General features: G+C 36.9%; 1 protein-coding gene across 9 annotated transcripts in view; it reads right to left on the minus strand.

Annotated features, from left to right (window-relative positions):
• The window catches only part of FRYL (FRY like transcription coactivator), a 254467-nt gene that overhangs the window by 79282 nt on the left and 149997 nt on the right, over positions 1 to 25188 (minus strand). For 8 of the 9 annotated variants that reach the window (XM_032400333.1, XM_032400332.1, XM_032400322.1 and 5 more), the window contains 11 exons: positions 19112 to 19215; positions 17484 to 17592; positions 15786 to 15872; positions 13029 to 13200; positions 12237 to 12369; positions 9948 to 10055; positions 6722 to 6959; positions 5449 to 5634; positions 4827 to 4913; positions 3463 to 3731; positions 759 to 954 (listed from right to left, as the gene is read on the minus strand). In XM_032400333.1, coding sequence (XP_032256224.1) covers positions 759 to 954; positions 3463 to 3731; positions 4827 to 4913; positions 5449 to 5634; positions 6722 to 6959; positions 9948 to 10055; positions 12237 to 12369; positions 13029 to 13200; positions 15786 to 15872; positions 17484 to 17592; positions 19112 to 19215 — 1689 coding nt within the window. The remainder of the gene's footprint in view (positions 1 to 758; positions 955 to 3462; positions 3732 to 4826; positions 4914 to 5448; positions 5635 to 6721; positions 6960 to 9947; positions 10056 to 12236; positions 12370 to 13028; positions 13201 to 15785; positions 15873 to 17483; positions 17593 to 19111; positions 19216 to 25188) is intronic. The other variant, XM_032400324.1, reaches the window with a different exon arrangement.

Raw genomic sequence — 25188 nt, forward strand, 5'->3', positions numbered from 1 at the left:
ACTTCCTCTGTAGGAGGATATTCCGATATTCTATGTCTTTTGATCCATAAAAATAATTAAAATTATTTCTAAGTCATTGGTGTTTAAGACACCCAGATCTTACTCAGTTTTCTAAATTTTCTTCAACCACCTCATAATATTTTGTGTCACAGCATGAAGACTATTAAGAACTGTTCTTATCAAGTATCATTACATAATTTAGGGAAATTCTACAAAGGTATTTAATTATTTAAATGAGTTTTTTAGGATCCTGAAAAGTGTGAGAACTACAGGAAATCAAATAAGGAAAAATGGGGATGAAAATGCCTTTAAGAAATATTATGATGAGGGGCGTCTGGGTGGCTCAGTCGTTAAGCGTCTGTCTTTGAGGTCATGATCCCAGAGTCCTGGGATCGAGTCCCGCATCGGGCTCCCTGCTCAGCGGGAAGCCTGCTTCTCCCTCTCCCACTCCCCCTGCTTGTGTTCCCTCTCTCGCTGTCTCTCTGTCAAATAAATAAATAAAATCTTTAAAAAAATATTATGATAAATTTAATGAGCATGACCCTCTTTTCACCAAAGAAAAACTATATATATATATATATATATATATAAAATTGATTCCAACCAGGAATCCATAGTAATAGGACTCCTTGAACTATTTTCATCATTAGTACAAGTAATAAACTTTTCAACCAAACTACTTTATTGTCCTGGAAAGGAAATTTGAAAACACTGCTTCACGGTGCCCTTCCGACTCCGTGGCGGCCGGGGAATCTTACCTTGGAATCAATGCCGTAGCCACTATCAGGGGTGGATGCCAGCGTCTCGGGAGGGGAGCACCTCACAGACCCCGCCGACGCGGAAGAGGACGCGGCGGCCGCCGCACTACAGCACAGGAGGAGGTAGTTTCTCCACAGGCCGACGTACGAGTCACTGCTTGCGGCAGTGTTCACTTTCTTAGCATTGATGGGGCTACTGGGGAAAGCAAATAATACAACGTGTTCTCAAGGCGGTTTGGTTTTTTTAAGCTAAATTCTATCAATTTAGGAAAGATGGTTAACATGAAGTTTTATTACTACCACTGAATCTCTGTGGAATGGTGTAACATATAAATGACTATTTGACTTAAAATTAAAACATATTGTAGCATCATTTTCATCTGCTATTTTTGTGACCGAAGTTAATACTTTATCAGGCCACATTTTATAACTTATTATACATGCTCAGTGTAAAAAAAAAAAAAACTGAGGGGCGCCTGGGTGGCTCAGTCGTTGGGCGTCTGCCTTCGGCTTGGGTCATGATCCCCGGCTCCTGGGATCAAGCCCTGCATCGGGCTCCCTGCTCGACCAGAAGCCTGCTTCTCCCTCTCCCACTCCCCCTGCTTGTGTTCCCTCTCTCGCTGTCTCTCTCTCTGTCAAATAAATAAATAAAATCTTAAAAAAAAAAAAACTGAAAACAAAATGAAAATCACCTTTAACCCCACGTCAATATAAGCACTGATATTCTTTTATACATCTTCAATTCAAATACATACATGTATACAAATACATGAATATATCACCTTGAACTTATAAAAACTGAATAATACTGTTTGTATTCACATGTATTTAATGAGTTTTTAAACATCTTCCATTAAATATTTTTAAAACCAAAAAATAAATAAATAAAAATAAACATCTTCCATTAAAAGAATATACTTCTGTGACATCATTTTTTGATGACTGTATGCTATATTATTATAAAGATTATCAGGATTTATTGTCCAAACCTTCAGGTTTTTTTGTCCAAATTTTCATTATTGGACATTTTAGCTAAGAGCAATTTTTCCCTATAATACACAACACTATACATTTGAATATATGCTTAACTATAATAAAGGTTTAATTATTTTCTTGGGTAAATTCCTGAAAATGGAACTGCAGCATTCAAAAGAATAGCTACATTTTTAAGGCTTCTGTCAAATTTCTGTCTTAAAACATTAGACCAATAAAATATGTTGGAATAATTCTATAAATCTTTCCAAACACCAAAATTCTGGTGGGATTAAGGACTGAGAGCAAAACAAAACAGAAAAATACTAATACATATAGTCCTAGGCTTCAATACATTTATATATTAAGATAAGCAAAGCAAACATAGCACTTCATTAATTCATCAACAGTGTTTTATTATTTTAGAAAATACTGTGACGGCAGTAAAACAAAACCAAACCAACCCTGTAAACAATCACTGCCATCATGTGTACCAGGGAAGATACACAATACAGAAATAAATAAAACAATGTCAGATGGTGCCAAGTGTGATGAAGAACAACAGAAGAGATAGAAAATGGTAGTAGGAGAGGCCTTCTAATTTGAAATATGGCAATTAGAGGAAACTAAGATAAGGTCATAAATGTTATTTATGCAAGATGGCAAGTGTCAATTTTCACTAAAAAAAATACCATCTAATACACAATTCCTGAGATCTACACAGATATACAGTAAGTGTGTATACACATACAGAAGTACCAAAAAATATCTATATTCAAATCCAAAAGAAGGAATGATTACTCTGGGTTGGAGATGTAAGAGAAGGCTTTAAAAATAAGGTGGAATTTAAGATACATCAGATATCCACATATAGAAGATACAGAAGACAAAAGGCATTCTAGGTTCATGGGAACAAAAACTCATAGAATAGAAACTGTAGACCCATGCAGTGAACTCTGAGAAGTTCTTTTGGGTCCAACATAAGAATATACATAGGTAGCCATGACAGAAAGTATGGAAAAACATATAGACTAGAGCCAAGTTTGGACAGCCTTTCATGTGAGCCTAAGGTGTTAGGTCTGTCTGGGTGTTGGGTTTATATGGGCAACTTATACAATGAGAGTATTCATTCCATGTGATCTGATGAATGGCATACTAGATCAAGTGAAATCAGGAACTCAAATTCAGGTTCAAAAATTATTATATTTAAGCGCAAGAAGAAATTAATTGCAGCTTATGATGACCTTCTTCTTTATCACATCATCAGTTACTCCAAATTTTTACCATTATCCTCCAAATGAAAACCCAATGTTACTATCACTAATCCCTATCGGCAGATGGCCTTCCTTATAATGTCATCAGGAAAAGACAGGTCACTGAGCTTACTATCTCTTCACGTCACACCCTTCATCTATAAACTTACCTATCTATATCCACATCCATACTCTTCAGATCCTTTCCTTCAATACGGACGGATTCATCAGACACATACTATGTACCAAGCACTGTGCTATTAAGTAAACTAACAATCTGGTGAGACTGAATGACATGAAAAGGATGAAGGCATTATAGACTACATCCTTTACATCTTTCATCTCCCTCCTTAATACATCAAAACATTATGGCATGTTATTTATTTGTGGAATTTCCAACTTGTATGACTTTTCAAATACATACTTATCGACACTGACCGTCTACACAATTTAAAATTTACACTAGGAAAATAACTTACTTTATATCAACCTGTGGGGACAACAACTGAAGTCTTGTGTACGCAAACATCCAAGCATAGCTCACAGCTGTACAGCAGTGTTTGGGAAGGTTTTCCTGCTTTAAAAAACTGGAGAGACTTATAATCCATGGGTCTTGGCCTTGGGTCACGTGTGCAAATATCCATATGTGTGATGGACTAATCACATCAAACTGGTGGCTGATAGGAGAAGAGTTCCATTCTGCCAATGTCTGTAAATCTATCGAACTAGGGCAATACAGCAAAGTAGTCTATGTAGAGAAAAAAAACAGCAGATTATCACACATTTTAGTAACTTTCACAAGTTTTGCCATACGAATTGCATTAAACTATATGTGGCCTATTGGTAGTTTCTAGAACAGAGGTTCTAAAACAGAGGTTCTAATGAGTCCCAGATGGGTTTGAGGGAGTACTGAATTCCTGAAATTGCACATAACATTTTTTTGTGTATGTGTGTACATGTTTTTCTGGAGAGAGAGTCCATAGCTTTCATTAGTCTCACAAGGATCTATAAACCAAAAGGGTGAAGAACCACGACTTACGTAATTCATGTAGGAATAGGCAACTTTCATGGGCGTACTAAAGCTGCTGGGAACTGAAAAATGGACGATTAACTTTATGCTGACGTGCCCTAAATACGCATAAGTAGAACAGACATGAAAATGGACTCCGCCAGAGGCACATACTGTTAAATATTTGTTCAACGATATTCTAAGCTCTTATACTGAAGAGATAAAGATTTACCTTCAGAGCAAATTATGTGTCATTTGAACAACAACAAAAAACAAATGGAGTCTTAAACCGAACAGAGGCTCAATTCACTCTATCAAGTCAACAGATATGTACAAAACACCTGCTATGAGGCAGGCAGGGCTTTAGGCACTAGACGAGAGTCATTCACTATTCTTTTTGTTGGCATAAATCATAGTTAATATTCAAAACAGAATTCTTTAAATTGTACAGATTTATAATCATCACTTAGGTTTATAAAATTTTTTATTATCTCCCTTGGTTATACATTAAGTTGTAGAGTTTTAAGAGCCAACTGTCACACAGAGAGCACAGAAACCTTGTCCGTGTATTCCAAATGGGAAGAAAAAATTTCAAGAAATAAAGTTTGATAGTTATGTTTACGTCCATCTTGAAATCCTGATGTATGACCTTTCAAAAAAAATCAAACCATTCTTAGTTGTGTGTGCTGACAAAGTGTTTTTCTTCATCTTATTGAGTCAAATTACTTATGACTTGGGCATAAAATACTTTCCAATGCATTAAATTTATAAAGGAAATTCATATATGTCTGTCTAAAGTTCCAAGACTGAATAGCATGAAATCATTCCAGTTACCTGATCGGCCCCAGTGAGATGTATGAAGCTCTCAAGAATGGATGGGCTCAGCCTGTCCATCACATCGATGGCTAATTCATCATCACCCTATAAAAAAGTATCATATGTCTAAAAATATTTAGGAATGATTAAGAAAAGTAGCCAAATCTAAGAAAACATAACAAAATTCACATTAGTACCATTTGTGACAAATGGAATTGAGGGCAGGTGGGTTAGTTTAGACCCTGTCAAAAAGACTGTCTCCCCCCCGCGTGTCGGGACCGGAGTCCGGTGCGGAGAGCCCCTCGTCCCGGGAAACGGGGCGCGGCCGAAAAGGGGGCCGCCCCCTTGCCCGTCACGCAATGCACGTTCGTGGGGAACCTGGTGCTAAACCACTCGTAGACGACCTGCTTCTGGGTCGGGGTTTCCTACGTAGCAGAGCAGTTCCCTCGCTGCGACCTATTGAAAGTCAGTCCCAGACACAGGGGTTTGTACAAAAATTTATTAAAAAAAAAGACTTTGTTCCTTTGTTATAAAGGTAAGTTATACCTGCAGAGTAGCAACGGAAATGTAGTAAGAATGAACAACAGGAGAGTTTTTACGTACTTTCACTAGATAATTAAATGATATACCTAAATCTTACCTTAGGTATTTCCAAAAGTGCAAACAGAGCCCGTATTTCTCTAAGGACACTGACGGCTAATCTCCTAGTGGCAGGTCGACTGCTACAGAGAATGACGAGTGCAAACCCTTCGACTACATGGAATACATTGGAATACGGACTCCTTTCCAGAGGAGGGGGATGAGACGCTCCATTAGCCACACCATGCTTGAAAAATAAATAGAAGTTAAAAATAAAATAATATGTGTAGACATTCCAGTACAACCATTAATAAAGAGTAAAACAAATTATATCAATTACAGCTACAGGTCTGCCTGGGTTCAAGCAATTTAAATAATATTTAATTTATAAAAATTTAACAGTATACGAAGAAAGAGCATTTATTTGGCAGTCTAAATATGAATTCTGTACTGAACTTCTACCATTCTCTGGCTGCTTTGTAATCTTGGAGCTGACACTGTTAGTTAGTCACTCTTGGTCTAACATTTCTTTGTGGAAAATGAGGGGATTGAACTGGACCATTTGAACTCAAAGTGTAGACCAGTAGCATGGCATCATCTAGGAGCTTGTAGGAAACAGAGATTCTTAGGGACCTGGTGATTTATCCCCCCCCCTTTTTTTTTAAAGATTTTATTTATATATTTGAGAGAGAGAGGCAGAAGGACAAGCAGACTCCCCACTGAGCGGGGAGCCCGACGCAGGGCTCGATCCTAGGACCCCGAGATCATGACCTGAGCCTAAGGCAGACACTCAACTGACTGAGCCACCCAGGTGCTCAGGCCCATAGTGACTTCTATGCTCACTAAAGGTTGAGAAGCTGGACTGATTTAGATGATTCAGCTCTAAAATTCCAAGGTTCTAGGACAATCCATTATATAAATCAAAAATTTGAGCACCTTTCATGTTAAAGAAACATACAGATTGTATATGTGAAGCAGGGACTAGTGCCATGGGTAAAACAATCAAATAACTCAAATGGAATACTACCAAAAATTATTATTCTATCAGCTTTAAATGTATTGGAAATAGCCTAAATGTAAGCAAGCATTGCCTCTAGTTTCTGTGTTTATTCTAAACCTAATTGTTACCTAAGGAAGAAGGTTGGAAAGGTTGGACACACACTGTATTTAATATCCGAACTATAGGAAGGTTCCGTTTAAGGGATTACGAATACTTCCAAAGTAAACAAAACTAAGCAAATGTTTAGTTTTCAAGAAATCAACATATATTAACACCACCGCTGGTCATTTACCACTGACCACACACAAAGGGACCATACAAAAGAATTTGGTACCTGGGAGTCTTGGTTTTTGTTATGCACTTGGGTTGCTTGTTTCCACTGGTTTATTAATTGTACCAACATCTTTACAGCATTATCAAGAAGCGTGGGATGGACATCAGTCACTTCACGAACAACGAAATAAACAAATCCTGAAAGCACATCCTCCCGCCAATCTGGAAAATCAAGCATTAGTGCCTGGAGGGTATTGAAAGCCAGAGCACGCAGTTCTTCATCCATATGAATTGTGAGCCTACCAAGAACAAAATTCCATTAGCAAACCTCAAAACCTTCCAAGTAGTTTTATCATCTAAAACTTAAAACTAGGAACTTAAAAAATATGTCCTCTTCACTGATTCCTAAGAAGTCTGAAGATAGGAACCAATATTCACCTTTTGTATATATTCACCCCTATGTTATTCTATATTCACTTGTTTAAATTCACATATAAATCTATTAATAGTAGTTGGTACTTCTACTATAATTCAGATAGTAAGTTTGATCATAATTAAAATGCTGTACTTTAAAAAATACAGACTGACATATCAGAGTACATTTAAAAAATTCTTTGATCCTTAAAATGCTGTATGTTATCTTGTAATCAGTCAAAAATTATATCCAATCATACAATATCTTAGCACTATCTCACATTTGTTTAGTCCTTTATTATCACTGGAAAGAACATGATTTATCTGTCATTTTTTTCATGCTGCTGAGGTTACAGTTAAATATAAGATGGCTGATTGTAAACAAGAAAATTGAATAAACCAAGATGAAAGCAATTTAACAGAAATAATCCTGAAGCATGAGAGTAAATTTTGGAGTAACATCATAAATAGGGTGAACCTAGAAAAAAAATAGGAAAAAAAAGTGTTGATCTAACACAGAAGTCCCTAAAGAGACTTCGAGGAGAGGCTACATAAAATTACCTTCTAAAGATATCAAAACAATAGGAGGACATGAAAGTAATATTAGCTAAAGGATTTTACCAGAACATAAAGCAGAAAATGATAAACAAGAAAAACCATAAAAGACGGTTGCAGTAGTGAAGCTACCATTATATAATACTCTATGGGCAACAGTTTCTGACTTGGGGCTGAAGAGGATTTCTTTAGTGACTGACCATCAGGACACATACATCAGAGTTAGGAAGAGCCTGAGTGAATAAGCTAAGTAGCTAATATTACGAATATGCCACAATGACACGCTTAGGAAGCTGGGAGGGTGGAATTATCTTCACTGACAGAGGAGGAAAGCTGTGTGCTTTAGGTGGAAGGTGATATCACCGTCTTCACCCCGTTGAACTCAGTTCTGGTCTTCACTAAGCCAACCTTCAACTGACAGTGAGACCGAAGAGAACATCTATTACAGCTCAACAGACTTGGAAGTAAGCCATGGACGAGCAGCAGCAGAAATATCATGCGGGGCCAGATTCAGGCTCTCTAGCCCAGTGTTCTGTCTCTGATAGTGGCCCCGAGGGAGGTACTGTGGAAGAACAGTGACTGTCTCCATGACGCTCACTTTAAAGATGATTTCAACATCCCTTAAATCCCCAAAAGTATACGTGTCCATTTTGGCCCTATCTGTGTAACTCAGGATATACTCTCAGGAGTTAACCACCCACTGTGTAGAGAAAAACAATATAGCCTGGCTAATTTAAGGCAGAGGAATTAACTTTTCTTAGACATAGCATACAGGTTTACAAATGCATCTTTGTTTTGTTTACTTGCTTTAATTAAAAAACAAAACAAAACCCCAAGATTTAGAGATCGTAATTCCAAATGATAAGAATGAGGGACAAAATAGAACAGACCCTAGAATCCTCCTTTCTGCTGAAGTAACTTAGTAAATGAATCTCATAAGGGAAAGAAGCAAACCAAGTCACAAAGCTGTCATTCACTGATGAGATGTCTGCTCCCTTCACAAGGCTCCCCAATCCCTGCCCCTTATGATGCAGTTTCTTTTTGGTGGGGGATATGGGATCACCATCCACAAAGGTGCAGGCGAGTTAACTTAAGGGGAGGAGTAAGAGTACAACTGAGTAAGAGCTGTTTACTGTTTTTCCAAGGAATACCATTACAAATCATTAAACTTCTTTTCCTTCCCTAACACTGACATGAACTTTGTAACTCTTCAATCCAATTCACAGCAAAAATTAAGAGAGTGGAAAGGGATGAATTGATCTCATGGTGCAAAGTTTCAAAGTAACGCCTTTTCTGCCTTCAGAATCCTGAATGGAGAAGACAAATGCCATTCTGTATCTTGATGGCAACCTGCAACGGTTGAGGATAGGGTAGTGATGGGTGTGTGAAATGCTAGGTGTTTTCGAGGAGGAGGTAAAGGGTTGCTGAAGAAGTCTACTAGCTGTTTGCGGTGAATTTAACTCAATTCTTAGCGATAAGTGCCTGGCAACCAGTAAACATCTTTCAATACAGTCAAGTACCCCTGTGGTGATAGTTGGTCTTTCATTTAGAGCAGAGGCCAGCAAACTACAGCTCGAGGGCCAAACTGCAGGGGGCGCCATGGGAACACGGCCACGCCCCCTCCTTTACAGGCTGTCCTCCGCTGCTTTTGCATGGCACTGGAGACCATGTGACCTGCACATCCTAAGATATTTCCCATTGGGGCCTTCACAGAAAAATGTTTGCTGACCCCTTATCTACGGAATCCCTAAGTCCACCAACAAAAAAGCAGCTTTCAACAAGCCTTCACCTCAGCTTAGAATTAGTTTTGGGAGCAAGTATTTAAATTTGGTTGGCATGGTATTTCTTATTTTATAAAGCTATGACAAGCCCAACAGAGGAAAGAAGCAAAAACTTGAACCCAACAGGCTCTGTGATAGGAGAAATTAGTGACAATGAGATCTGGTCACCAACCTGGGTGTTATAGGAATGACTGCAAGAGTTAACCCAACAGCTCACTGCCCAGGGGGTAACCCACACATCTGCTAAGGAATAATGCCTTGCCTAAATTCTAAGAAATATACTAGATGGAAGGCTAGAAAATAGAAAAATAGGATTTGTACAGGTATCCAAAAGAACTTTATAAAGTTAAAAATGAGTGGGGAGAAGGTGTTTAACAAAACATAAAAGACAAAATGGAAGTTTAGAAGTTTATCAAGTAAAAGGAATGAACATGCCTTTATTACTGTGTTCATGAGAACAATAACAGGGGTGTATTCAAAATTTAAAGGGACTGAAAGAGGTAAAAAGTAACATAGCAAAGAGTAATTCTCATTTACCTTGCTAACAGTTCAATGAGGTCAGTTCTGCTCATGCCATCAGGAATCAACCTTGGAATAGCAGCAATACAAGTCCTAAACAAATCAATTTTGGGCTTTCTTTCCCCCCTGAAAAATATATAACAGGATTTAATAAGTTTATTAAATGTGCTAGATAATGAAAGCAAAGTTGGAAAAATAATTATAGAAAATAGGAGTCTCCTTCCCCTAAAAAAGTTTAATGTATTTAATATAAAAAGAATTCATACAAATCCAGTAAATAGTCATCAGTTTATAAGTAGACAAAAGAATAAAGAGATAATTCAGGAAAGAAAACACCTCTAGCAAGCAAAAAAGATTTTCAGTAGTTGGAAAGCCACAGGAACTATTATGTTTAAATAATAATATTTAATTATTTAGAATACAATTATTTTAAATTAAAAATTAAATACAATTTAATCAGAACCTAACCTTTAATAAAGAATATTTAATTATTAAATCATAATAAATAATATTGATATTATTAAATAACCAAACATTGGTTATTTTAGGAACCTACAAAATTAACCAAAAAAATGTTTTTCATTTAATATTATACATTAACAAGGGTCTTAAAAAACAGATATTCTCATATTCCACGTTGGTACTATTTTCTTTTTATTTTACTTCAGGATATACACAAATACACACAAATATATATATTTAAACTTCTACATAATTAAATGTCAATTTTGAAAATCCTGGTTCCTTCAGAGGCTTGATTCAATTTATTTCTACTACATTTTCTTCTAGTTATTCAACAATTTTTAAAAATTTTAAATATCTTCTTAATGCACTGGTTTTTGTTTTTATTTTGGTCTATATTTCAAGGTGAGGATTTTAGTTTATTTTATCCAAATTGTTCTTGAGGTGGCCTAAAAAATTCTCAGGTAGAAAAGAATTTGGATGTTTAAGCATTTTGGGTCAGTATTCATTATAGTGGCAAAAGCCTTGCTACCTACTTTTAAAGATTTTATACAGTCAGTCTTCTCTTTAAATGGTTCCAATATGCATGAATTCAGTTACAACAATTCAGTTAAATAATACCAGTTTCCCTGCTAGCTCAACAGCCCATAAATCACTATGCAAATAACAGATTACATCATAATCCCTGACTAATCATGTCACTTTTTTTTTTTAAGTTTTATTTATTTAAGTAATCTCTACATCCAACATGGGACTCGAACTCATGACCCCGAGAACAAGAGTCGCATGCTCTTCACTCCTTCACACAGACAGCAAAGCGGGTAACTGTGTTGCTTCCTTGTCCCCAGTGATAAACACAGGTGACATTTTACAAACAGGGATCATCAGAAGAGGAAACTGGCCAACAAAGACTTAAGTGCAGCAGTTAGAAGAAAAGCAATACTGCTGGAGGTGAAATTCGAATCAGACATGAATGGTGTTACAGAGGGAACAGCCGGCAGGGACTGTTGGTGCTGCTGTTTGCAGACCGCACATTACAACCAGGGGAAGCTAGTGAGGGCAAACTCTGTCACACAGGAAGGAAGGTGGTTGTGACAAAGAGGACAGAGACTTTCCAGAGAAAGGGAGGCAGAGGGAAAAAATATCAACACTGGAGAAGTTCTCAGAGATGTTAGCATATGCTATTATATAATAACTCTATATTAATTAAATTGAGAGGTCAAATATGCAGTTTGGTGTTTGAAAACCTACAATGCAGATATTAATAGCTAAAAAAATGTCCTCCCTTATTACAGGATATGTAGATACTAGCAAATAAAACAAGTTACTGCCGTACAATACAACCTCTGGAGGAGAAAGTCCCTAACAGATAAGGAAAAAAGATGCTGGGATGACAAGCAGTGACAAGCCTGGGGCTGGGGGGGCAGGGGGCTGAGGTACTGTTTCAAAAAAACTACTCACATTATTCCCCTCTGTACCTCTTGTTACCAGGAGATTTTTAGGTTTTCTTTTTTGTTGGGGTTCTGGAAATAAGAGTATGTGTTTGACTTACTAAACCAACCATATCCACACGTGTCAAGGATAATCAGGATTTATCTATCAGTCATGGAACAAGGATAGGGCCTTGTCACTAGCAACTACGCTGAGATCCAGGAGGACTTTTGCTCTCTATACTCGTTTGATAGCACTCTAAAGAATAAAACTGAGCACGTGGAAGGAATCACTGTATTAAAAACTGCAGCAGATGGCAATATGGGACAACTCCAGAGGAGAAAGGAAGGAAGCAAGAATGAACCTCTTAACGAAAACTGAAATAGCAATGAAGAGAAATAGTTCACTACATACGTAATCATGTCTTCGGGCTCCTTATTGGACATCTGCACACTAGTCATACACATCGGTCTCCCAACTTCTTTGTCCAAATGTCTGAGAATGCTATCTAATGCTTTACGCACTTGAGGATAGTACACTGACATTCCTAGGGGAAAAAAACCTCACAGTTATAAGATGTCAGAAATTAGATAAAGAATAGCCGTAGTTACCTTCCATAAAAAATAAAAGCCTATCTTTAAAGGACATCAGCTATTGTTGTCACCAAGGAAGGAATTTCAACTGTGATATACTCTTCTCCCTTATGATCAGTTTCAGTATATTGGAGAGAATGTGTACAACTCATGCACAGAACTAAAATTACTTTGAAGGAAGTACAAAATGCAGTGAATATATCATGTAAGAAAATAAAGACTGAATTGGAAGACTCTTAATATGAAAACTTATAGGTATTATCAAAACTGTATTCACTTTTTGTATCATTCTGTACTGGAATAACCATATTAGACCAACATTTTCATTTTAGATTTGATAACAAACTTTTTTTTTTTTAAGATTTTATTTATTTATTTGTCAGAGAGAGGGAGCGAGAGAGAGAGAGGGAGAACGGCAGGCAGAGGGAGAAGCAGGCTTCCCGCTGAGCAGGGAGCCCGATAAAGGACTTGATCCCAGGATCCTGGCATCATGACCTGAGCCAAAGGCAGACGTTTAACCGACTGAGCCACCCAGGTGTCCCGATCACAAATTTTTTCAAAAGAATATTAAACTGTATCACAAAGCAGTTTATTTGGCCCAGTTAACACTAACCTATGACTTTTGCTTCTTCATCTGTCAAGGTTTTGTTGAGAAAAATTTTCTTGACACGAAGAGTGTTTCCTGAGGGAAGAATAACCCCTGTCGTGGGCATCGGTGGCTCCCCATCCTTCTGCTGCAAGCTGTCTGCTATTACAAGGAAGACTCTGAGGCCTATGTTCATTCTCTTCAGGGAAAAAAAAAGTTTCAGAATGAAATCAAAGTGTCCGAAAATATCCTTTTTTCACGTTGAAAACATCTCGTCAATTAACCCTGGGGAGGGTGGGGGGCAGGAGGACATGAGGAAACTAACTTTTCTGTCCAATGTCTTTTAAGTAGTCCAGGCATTACAGTTTAATACCAAATTCCCGAATGCCGCCCCTTCACTTCTGAGGCCAACTGGCTCTCCTATTCTCTAGAAAGCTTATTTCAAACCTCTTTCCTCCTTCCTCAGCAATCCTACCCTCCTACCATCCCCTCCCCTCTCTAAGCAGATGATAGGTCTCCTACTTCACAGAAGAAAAAGCCATCAACTGTCCTCAGTCTCTCACGAGGTTAACACCTCTTCTCCCTCTCCTTCGTTTGGATGACAGACAGTCAAGGGGGCGCTGGGCTTCCTCGGTGTTAGGATCCCATCTGCTCTTGCTTTCCCAGCAATGGTACACCACCATTTAGCCCTTCTCTCACTTGCATCTTCAACACTTCCCTTTCAACTGGATATTCTGTTTACTTCCATTAACTATGCTCAGTTATCTTAATGGAGCAAGTCCTCCCCATAATACTTCCCTGAAGCAACTCTCCCTCATTAGTGACTTTTCAAGCAGCACAGGACATGGTCAACTCTTCCTTGTTTTCTGAAACACTCCCTTCCTCTGACTCATCTGTGCCATGGCTGGCTGAGTCATCTCTGCTGACACTTCAGCTCTGGCCTCCTTTCGCCACAGTCAGTGTGAGACTGCTTCAAGATGAGGTACTAGACTGCCTTCTCCTATCATTAGGTTTTCTCTCCCAGAGTGACTTCACGTATCTACATGGCTTCTGTTACCACCCACACCACATCCCCCGCCAATGTGAAGCCTCACTTCTCTGAACTCGGACCCTCAGACCCACTTGACATCTCTACTTGGATGTCAAAAAGATGCCTCAGGTTCAACTCGTTCAAGCCAAGTGCACTTTCCCCTCAACCACAATCCCTTCTCAAGGTTTCTTTCCAGGGTCAACAATCTCCTCTCCAGCTGCACCACCACAGTTCTCAGCCCAAGCCACCACTGTCTCTGCCCTATGCCAGTGGTCTCTAAAGTGGCCATGTGCATCCCAATGGGTGTGCAAGATAGCTCACTGGAATATAGGAAATAAATAAAATTTATTTATATGTATTCTTAAATCTGTTTAAGTAAGATTAAAGTTTAAAGCTTTACTCATCTTTATGTATATGTATTTTATATGTATTTATATGTATTTTTATTTGTATTTATTTTATATGTATTTTTTATTTATATGTATTTTTAAATCTATTTAAATAAGATTAAAGTTTTAAGCTTCACTTGTCTTTATATACGACATAGCACCAGTGTCCTCCCTTAGTCTAAATATCACATGGTCCTGTCACACAGTCATAGAAAACATCATGAAGGAAGTGGAAAAGCACCATAATATACTGGGGTTCACAGAAGTACCCCCACTTACTCATACTTCCGGTGTATTAAATGGATAATTTTTTCTGGCTTTAACTAAACTCGATCTCACAAGCTGAAAAAGATTCTGAAAATAGGGATTAAAGATAATCCTAAAAGAGTAAGCCCATGGAACGAGACAACAAAACAGAACTCACACTCTTTCTACTCCTCCTACAAGAGCTTCAGTGAGGAAAAAACTTATATTCAGAAATAAACTTGTTCAATGGAGAGAATATTTTTGAAAATGGATGTTCAAGAAAATCTTTCATTATGTGATTTCCAAGGTTGGAAACCATATTAAATATGTCATCTATAAAAATACTCATTTCTGCTCACTTTATAAACCTGGAAATAATTTTAATGTATCTTAAAAATCCTACAAATGAAAAGCTTCAATAACTTTCCAACTCCTTTGTTAACTACATAAATATATATTTTAGGATTTGATTATGAGAAGGACCAGCACAGTAATTTTAAAGAAATAAGAGATAATAACCTTTTTATATTCTCCAATGTCATTTGATTCTAGTAAGCAATTAGTTTATAAAATACTTTTGAATAATCTGAAAATGTAATGTCTAAAGAGTGAGTTAGAGTTTACTAAGTGAATAACAGGGCCACAGAAGTAGGAAATGTTTAATATTTAATTCTTTTGCCTATTTTTTTTGTAATCGTAAACTCCACCTGGGGAAAAGGATTTTTGCCTGTTTTGTCTCTAATACCTAAAACAGTGCCTGACATGTTTTTGGTGCTCAAGAAATGCTAAATAAATGATATTTAAAAATCCGATACTAATATTGATAAAAGAAACCTGAGCTCATATCACAACCTATAGAAGTCAGCTGAGCTGACTCATCTGGAAAACTTCCTCTCGATTATTTTTCACCATGCTATTAAACCACTGAGTCGGCGATCAGAAAGGTGAAATAACTGGCCTCAGATCACACTGGTAATTAAAAGTAAAGCTTCTAACTAATGATTTGAGTCTAAGCGTTCTAATTCCAGAAACTGCTCTAAAAAAATAAAATAAAAAGTTTATATAGAATAGGGTATTACCATATTTTATATATATATATATATATATATTTTTTTTTACCTCTGGATTAATGGTGAAAGTTTTAGTAGATTTTCCAACACTGAGAAGATCAAATATTATTTCTTTCATTGCAAAATCCAAACGTTCCTAGAAAAAAATAACAATCAAGTAATGCTTATAACTTGCCACTACTGTATGTTGGGTATCATGTGCAGAATTATACATATAATGGCAACAACACAGGTCTGTGCCCATTAAGAACTTCAAAAATCTAGATGGACTAAAGAAATACACCTATGAAGTAAGGTTAAAAAATATGATATGACTATAAATATGTTACTTAATTATCAAATGATTTAATATCCCAACAAATAGGATAAACGTTTTAAACACTCATTTACCAAAATCACACCCCAAAATCTAAGTGAAGGAATTCCCAGAATGATGACAAAAGCAAACAGCCATGCAGCAGGCCTAGACAGCAGCGAGTTCATCCTGAGACAGGCAGACTAGGTCTCCAGGAAGGAAACCTCCACGGAGAGAAAAAGATTAATAAGATTAACTGAGGTTTGAGAGGAGTCACACAGTTCTCATTGGTGTGAGGTGATTAATCCAAGGGAGAGATCCGAGGGTAAGAAAAAATAGAGACGTGCACCAAAGGCAAAAGTTTTCTGAACACAAGCTCTCAAGCACAATTTGCTTTCACCTTACCGACACATTTATACCCATTGAATCATCATTAGTTCTGTGCTCCAGTAAATAGAAATGTATTAATTTTATTTAAATATTCCTTATTTCTTCACTGTTCAAAATAATTACATTATAGATGATCTGAATCATCAAAATCGTCACAGTTTCAGCTCAAAGAGGACACAATGAATATTCTGAAATCAAAGCATTTTCCTTAGTTGATGAGGTAACCCTGGGCTTCATGTCCCCAGAGGGAATGTGGCCAAAACCTGGGATTTGCTCACTCAGCACCTGTTGAACCCCCTTCTAATAAACCTTCCTTTACTGCAGAGATGAGAAAGCTCAAATCGTATTTCCCAGGGTTCCTCAGAACAGTGGGCTTCGGGATATGATTTAGACCCTGCCAAAGGGTATAGTCATGTGTGTCCACGGGAACTGGCATACATGAGGAAGAGGAGGAGGACAGGAGATGGAAGGAAGCTTCTACTGATGGGGACTGATGGGGAAGCACAGCAGCAGCAAGATTCTGAGGCCACTGTGATGACTTCCTCCCTTGGCAGCTCTTTGTGGCAGAGGGAGCACTCATCCTGAGAGCCCAATTCTGCAATTTCCTCTTAGTCGTTCAGAGTAGTCCTACTAGTGACTCTATGACCCATCCAGATTCCTTCAAAGACCCCTCTGGGCTCAGCTAGCTACAGTGGATTCTAGTATCTGCACCTAAGAAACTAGATGAATGCACGAGAGAACAATTCTCCAAAAATCTTTTGAGATACTCAAGAGGTCAACGGCTTAACAGTAGGATCGAGAGAGACCTCCCAGACCCTTCCTAAATTACATGCTTCTTTTGCCCGTGGGCCTCATTGCCTTCTGCAAGAGTGCAGATCAAGGACTTAAACTGACTTTGTCACCAAAAAAGTACTAGCATACTTTAATTTTTTCACTATTCAATATTAATAAATGTTTTGTTATCATGCTTTCAGATGTGCAACTAATTTTAAAACACCAAATTACTATAATAGATTATGCATAAGTTGCATGTATATGTTTATTATGAGATAAAGCACTCACCTGAGCAATGAACTGAATAATCTTCACAAATATATTGAGAGGTGTATCACGAGGAACCACACTACGTGAACCTTTTGGAAAAAGTGCTGACACTATGCTCATAAGACGACTATAGAAAAAAAAAAAGACTCAGTCATAAAGAGATAATGACATTAACAGCAAACATTTTTTTTTAAAGATTTTATTTATTTGACAGAGAGAGACACACAGCGAGAGAGGGAACACAAGCAGGGGGAGTGGGAGAGGGAGAAGTAGGCTTCCCGCGGAGCAGGGCTCATGACCTGAGCCGAAGGCAGACGCTTAACGACTGAGCCACTTGGGCACCCCTAACAGCAAACATTCTTTGGCTAAAATTAACAAGTCAGGAAATGACAGATGTTGGCGAGAATGCGGAGAAAGGGGAACCCTCCTACACTGTTGGTGGGAATGCAAGCTGGTGCAGCCACTCTGGAAAACAGTATGGAGGTTCCTCAAAAAGTTGAAAATAGAGCTACCCTACGACCCAGCAATTGCACTACTGGGTGTTTACCCCAAAAATACAAATGTAGTGATCTGAAGGGGTACGTGCACCCCAATGTTTATAGCAGCAATGTCCACAATAGCCAAACTGTGGAAAGAGCCAAGATGTCCATCAACAGATGAATGGATAAAGAAGATGTGGGGTATAATATATATATATATATATATATATGTATGTATACACACACACACACACACACACACACAATGGAATATTATGCAGCCATCAAAACCCCCCGAAATCTTGCCATTTGCAATGACAGGGATGGAACTAGAGGGTATTATGCTAAGCGAAATAAGTCAATCAGAGAAAGACAAGTATCATATGATCTCACTGATATGAGGAATTCTTAATCTCAGGAAACAAACTGAGGGGTGCTGGGTGATGGACATTGGGGAAGGTATGTGCTATGGTGAGCGCTGTGAATTGTGTAAGACTGTTGAATCACAGACCTATACCTCTGAAACAAATAATATATGTTTAAAAAAAAAAAAAAGAAGATAGTAGGAAGGGAAAAATGAAGGGGGGGAAATCGGAGGGGGAGACGAACCATGAGAGATTGTGGACTCCGAGAAACAAACTGAGGGTTTTAGAGGGGAGGGGGGTGGGGGGATGGGTTAGCCCAGTGATGGGTATTAAGGAGGGCATATACTGAATGGAGCACTGGGTGTTATACGCAAACAATGAATCATGGAACACTACATCAAAAACTAATGATGTACTGTATGGTGACTAACATAATAAAATAAAATTAAAAAAAACAACAAACATTCTTCCTATTCTCCATAAGATGTCAAGAGAATTCATATTTCTTCTTGAGGTCTCTATAATGTTCACTAAAATTCCATCATTGTGATATTTTTTACCAAGATTTTTTTAAAAATACATTTTTTTAAAAGATTTTATTTATTTGACAGAGAGAGAGACAGCAAGAGAGGGAACACAAGCAGGGGGAATGGGAGAAGAAGTAGGCTTCCTGCTGAGCAGAGAGCCCAATGTGGGGCTCAATCCTGGGACCCCGGGATCATGCCCTGAGCCAAAGGCAGATGCTCAACGACTGAGCCACCCAGGCACCCCTAAAAATACACTTTAATACAAAGGCACTCACCTTTGAGTTACAGTGTTGCTTTCACATTTTATTCTAATTACATAAACCCACAACAATCTATACAAAGATTCCAGTGCAACTCGAGACATTTTAGGATCTTTATTCTGTTTAAAAACAAAAGAGAATAAAAATAAACTTACTAAACTACTTGTAATCATTTCAGATCAGATACAGTCTATCAACAACTAAAAGCCCTTACCCCACTCCTTTCTTTCAATCTAAAGCAGGTTTAAAAATGTAAATATAAGTTTGGTATATGGTAAGTACAGAAGGTTGGAAGGTAACCATAAATAAGGAAATCCTGAGCCATTCCTTAGACTCTCAAACAAAACAGTAAAGTATTAGTATTAGTTTAATATTATATTAACATTTTAAAGAACTCCTAAATTATACACGCATCGACTTACTTGATAGAAAAATGGTTCACACAATATTGACATCATGATGGAAGGATTACTAATCTTTGGAGTAATTCACTGCAGCCCATATAGTTAAAATTTAGAACACCAAAAGTTATTATAGATACTTGCATTTATGAAAAAATGAGAAATATTATTGAGTGATTATCCTTATAAGGGAATATAGAATAGAGCGTGGAAAGCGTGGACTCTGAAATCAGGAATGACTACCAAAGCCCATCTCTGGGCACTGTTCTATCACCTGGTGCCACAAGCAATTTTGTCATCTCTACAGTGGAGATAAAATAGTACCCACCTCACAGATCAAGGAAGTTATGACGTGGGAAGCACTTGGAACACTGCCAGGCACACGTTAAATGCCCAATACATGTTAGCTACTATACCTTTACATCTTATTTACAATGAGAAATTATTTAAATTATCATTTAGAATGAGAAAATTATTCCATTTCAATCACAATTTGATCTGTAAACTTTTTCTTCACACTACTTATTATAAAAAGTAAAGTTAACAAATAACGAGAGTCATGTAATGAGATTTAATTGTGAATTTTGAAAATGCAGCTAATGGTCACCTTCATCAGGAGCATTTTTGGGGGTGGGGGGCAGAGGGAGAGGGAGAGAAGAGAATCCTAAGCAGGCTCCACGCCCAGTGCAGAGCCGGACACAGGCTTGATCACACGACCCCCAGATCATGACCCAAGCCAAAATCAAGAGTCAGATGCTTAACTGACTGAGCCACCCAGGCGCCCCAGGAGCATTTCTTTATGCATGTTGATTGGTTGTAGGATGCACTGATTGCTATAAATTAGCATTCATTAATTTGGTTTGGGGACTTTTTAAGATTTTTATTTATTTCAGAGAAAGAGAGAGAGAGAGGACGAGCAGGGGGGAGGGGCAGAAGGAGAAGTAGGCTCCCCACTGAGTAGGGAGCCTGATGTGGGACTCAATCCCAGGTCCCTGAGATCGTGACCTGAGCCGAAGGCAGACGCTTAACTGACTGAGCCACCCAGGTGCCCCACATTTGGGGGACTTTTTATTGTTAAACAATTGTTTTATATACAGAAACCAACAAAAGGTAGTTTTAAAATACTAAGTAATTTAGCTACTCTATTTTACGTTTTCTTAAGATACAGAAAAATGGACAACTAAGTATGATTAAAAGCAATGCAAAAAGGTAACAATTGAGGATTAAAAAAAAATAGCCACTAGAAAATATAATTTTACACATCTATATGAGGAATTGATATAATTAAGAATGGAATATTGGGGTGCCTGGGTGGCTCAGTCGGTTAAGCAACTTATTCTTGATTTTGGCTCAGGTCATAACCTTGAGCCTCAAGCTTGATCCTGAGATCAAGCCCCAAGTAAGGCTCCACGCTGGGTGTGGAGCCTGCTAAGGATTCTCTCTCTCTCCCTCTCCCTCTGCCCCTCCCGACCTCTTAAAAAAAAAAAAAAAAAGAATGGAATATCAAGTATTCTGCTGGTCAGTGTCTCAACATCAATCCCTCCTTCCATTGCTAAATCCATTATGATTCCAAATTTCAAATACACTCCCCAGTATTTACTAATTTCTTACTAATGTAACTAAAGTAACATATAAAGTATCATGGAATATATGCATGTTACTAGTAACAACCAAGCTTTTTATAGTACTTTCTTTTCTGTCACATAACTTTCTTTTCTATCATTTAAATCCAAGATATCAAAATATAATATGTACACTCCAAATAGTATTTTCACATTATTAAATTAGGTTTTCAAAATAGGACTAATACAAATTAATATATAAGTTATATATTAAAAATATTTAAGTCCAATTCTGCATAAAAAATGTTCTTATATCTTATCTTATGGTTAATAAAGTATTTGGGTTATCTTATGTTAAAAGTTGATGTATCTGGAATAAAAAAACTTGACTTTCAAACTTCCTAAGATGGACTACTATGTTTACAAAGCAGAGTTACTCTATACTGAACAATGCCAAAACCAGATGAAAAATGATAAAGCAACGATCGCTTATTCAGTCACCAAAATGCTGCTATACATGTCTGAATAATAAAAACATCCTAAATTGATCTGAGCCTTAAACAAAGATATATATAATTGCTTAGTCACAATTTTGGTATAAAATGAATAATCAGATTGTTACATAAATTAAAATCCAATAAAGTTCTGATATGTCCAATATGTTTGGCAGCAATCATTTTAATGTTTCTTTCCCTTTTTTCTACTGGGAACCAAAACCAAAATATTTTGTTTAGAACCCGAACCCTATGAAAGTTTTAAAAAGACAAGCATCAAAAATCATATCCACAATCTAAGCTACTATCTCCTTAATCTCATTGAAAAATGTTTTTTAGAGTTCCATTTATAACAATGTAATTAATGTAATGTTAATTAGACAATAAATTAAACAGACTATTTTAAAACTGAGGATTTGGGTTAAGAATCAACATTCATGATCCCTTCTAGCCCGTAAATTCACCTTCTTGGGGCCACATTAATATTATCCCTGCTGAGTGTCCCTGCTGTTTGCTAGTCTTATAGGAGGAGAAGCAGGTTGGAATAAATACATTAGACATGCAATGCAACAACGGGTAAAGAAAAAAAAAAAGCCACACTTAAAGGAGATAAAGCAGTATTTTGTTTTGTACCGTCAACACAACTCACCTGGAGGGTTTCTATTTGTTTTCTGATACTGTTGTTAGATGGCATCTAAATAAAGCAATGTGAGACAGCAAACATAAACATGAGATGCAGCACATGCATGTTAGATGAAAATAAGCACAAAACAAGACAGCTCTTCACCAAGGTCTCTATTTAGAAGAAATTTGAAAGTTCCAAGATAGTGGCCAGAAACACTAAGGAAAAAAATCCTGTAATTCGGGCATCATGGGATACATCTATAATACTCGAACTAAGAGAAAGTAGTTAAATTTTTAACTACCTTAAATTTTCCTCTCAAAGCACTGCATTTGAGTCTGAGCAAGTGTAAATTTTTAAAATAAGCATGCACTATAGAAAAAAAAATCTTCAAATTATTTCTATAGGATATCTACTCTTATTATCCCCACCCCACCCCTCTCCAATTATTCTTCAGAAACTTTGCAATCATTTTTCACACAGTGACCTTAACTGATATAAAGATAGGGAACTAGGAAACTATCAAATTCTGTTTAGGACAAAAATAACAGATTTAACATTTTCTGTGAATATAAATGGATGCTTTCTCATGCTAGTTATGGGCCTACAGGACTAAAGCTCATTTCTCACGGTTGCCAACTTCAAAAACTAGTATGGTCATTTATAAAAAAGTGGACAATGTTAAAGTGTTTTGAAAATGTATCCTATTTATTCTTATGGCTCTAGAGAATAATGCCTTTTAATATCCCAGAATTATAGCCAAGTATTTTCTGAAAATATTCAGTACAGCAAAATTCCTTACAGTCCATTAAAAGGTAACAGGTGGACCTCAAAAAGCAAAAGTTATGGAACTGAATGGATCTAGATGTAGATCCTATCTCTATCACTTTTTGGCTCCCTGAACATGGGTTACTTATCTTCTTTCAGCCTCTTTCACAATAAGAATTAAGAGATACTATATTTAGAGCACATAGCATATGGTAAATATTAATAAAAACCACCTTTAAGAAGTCATAAGTCTAACAAATGAAAAACTGTTATAGTTCTTTTTGAAATCGAGAGGTTACTTGAATCTCAAAACAAAATCACTTTAGGGCGCCTGGGTGGCTCAGTTGGTTAAGGAACCGCCTTCGGCTCAGGTCATGATCCTGGAGTCCCGGGATCGAGTCCCACATTGGGCTCCCTGCTCAGCAGGGAGTCTGCTTCTCCCTCTGACCCTCCTCCCTCTCATGCTCTCTGTCTCTCATTCTCTCTCTTGCAAATAAATAAAATCTTAAAAACAAAAAACAAAAAACAAAATCACTTTAGGCCTTTATCTTGAACCAGTTTTTCCTATATATAAAACAAATAAATTACATCTGTTACAACAGATAACTAGTGTAGGTTTTTTTCCTGCATACTCAATGCCTTACCTCAACTGTAGTGTAGCCACAGTATCTAAAACTTAATAAATAGGAGTCAATTCATAAAATTTCTGCTGAATAGAGCCTTAATGTAAGTTAAGGGTTAATGGCCAAGACAACTATATTCCAAATATTCATGCTAAGGTGGCTCTTATCTCCTTTAGCCTGGCAGATTGACATTGCCATTAATGAAAATGAACAATATGCCAGAAATATTTAACAGGAGGTAAAGGTTCAAAGAAAACAGCATTTTAAATGAAAGCCTTAAGACAAAAAATAAAAGTTAAGGTACTGCGAAAGAATTGCAAATATGTTAGGTGAAAACGTATATATATAAAAAAACTCCAACAAGCAACAGAAAAGTATGAATTGTCATGAAACAAAGCAACCTTTCAGGAAACACTTAATGCAGGTCTTAAAATATTTTATTAAAATTATGGAAAATCGTACCACCCAGAAAATGATCAATTCCCTTTCAGTCCCTGTATCTGTATGAATTTTTCAAAATGAGGACAGAAAACAGTTTAATGCAATTATTTAAATAAAACCTATTTTCTGGTTGCATGACATAAAAAGTTTAATAAGCTTGATTTGGTCCTGAGAATTTTCATAAAGAAAGCAAAGAGAGTATATTAATTCTCGTGCAAGTATGAATAATATTGATGTGTATCTAGGAGAAAAATAACCAAAAATGTTTTTCAAAGACTTATATTTTCTGTATACCTCTTTAAGTAATCAAGGCATTTATGAAATGATATATTAAGTCATGGAAAATATATATATAGGATAATGTTGTTCAGTGGACCATTATCAAAGCGGGAAAGAAGAGCCAGTCCTATTTCTCAAATACCCCAATGACCTATAGGGTCAGAGAAAAGTCATTTAATCTAGCTGTGCTTGCTTTCATTGTCTTCAAAGTATAAAGGTTTTCAATGTTATCCCTAACTCAGAGGAATAACAGGAAATGAAATGTCATGTCTGTCATGTTTCTATAACTTGTAAGCAAATATTCAAACATAACCATCTATGCATCAAAATCGTGTTCAAATCAAGCATTTACATGATATGCAGGTAAGGAGCAGTGCCATGTTCCATGTCAGATATTAGCTGAGCTCCTATCCACAGAAGAAGATCCTGTTAGATCCTGCTAGCACAATATCTTGGGAAGATAAAGATCCTACTATCACACACTTTTGTTGACAACACTGAGAGAGACCGGACATGGATGTGCCAAATAGTGTTAGTAACAACTATCTCTTGAATCAAGGCAGAATCATTTCAGGAGTTTTGTATCCATGTGGAACCAACACCAGGCTTTTAGATTTGGCTGGGCATGCTTACATTAAATGTGCTTTTAGTGACATTTTATTATCAAGGCTTGTTTCATTTTCAGACTTGGGACATTACTTAATTTTCTCAAAATGAAACACAAATAAGTAACTGGAGGGTTCTGTAAGATTAATACTCTGCCAATTCTAAAGGAATTTATTTATTAACAAATATTGCTAGGTCTCAGAGAATATAAACAACAGTTGTTAAAAATGTACAATTTTGCATTCATTAAGACAAACTAAATTTTCAGTCAAAAGTTTATTCTTGTCAATACATGA

Source organism: Phoca vitulina, unplaced genomic scaffold, assembly GCF_004348235.1.
Source record: "Phoca vitulina isolate PV1807 unplaced genomic scaffold, GSC_HSeal_1.0 scaffold3, whole genome shotgun sequence".
Lineage (NCBI taxonomy): Eukaryota > Metazoa > Chordata > Mammalia > Carnivora > Phocidae > Phoca > Phoca vitulina.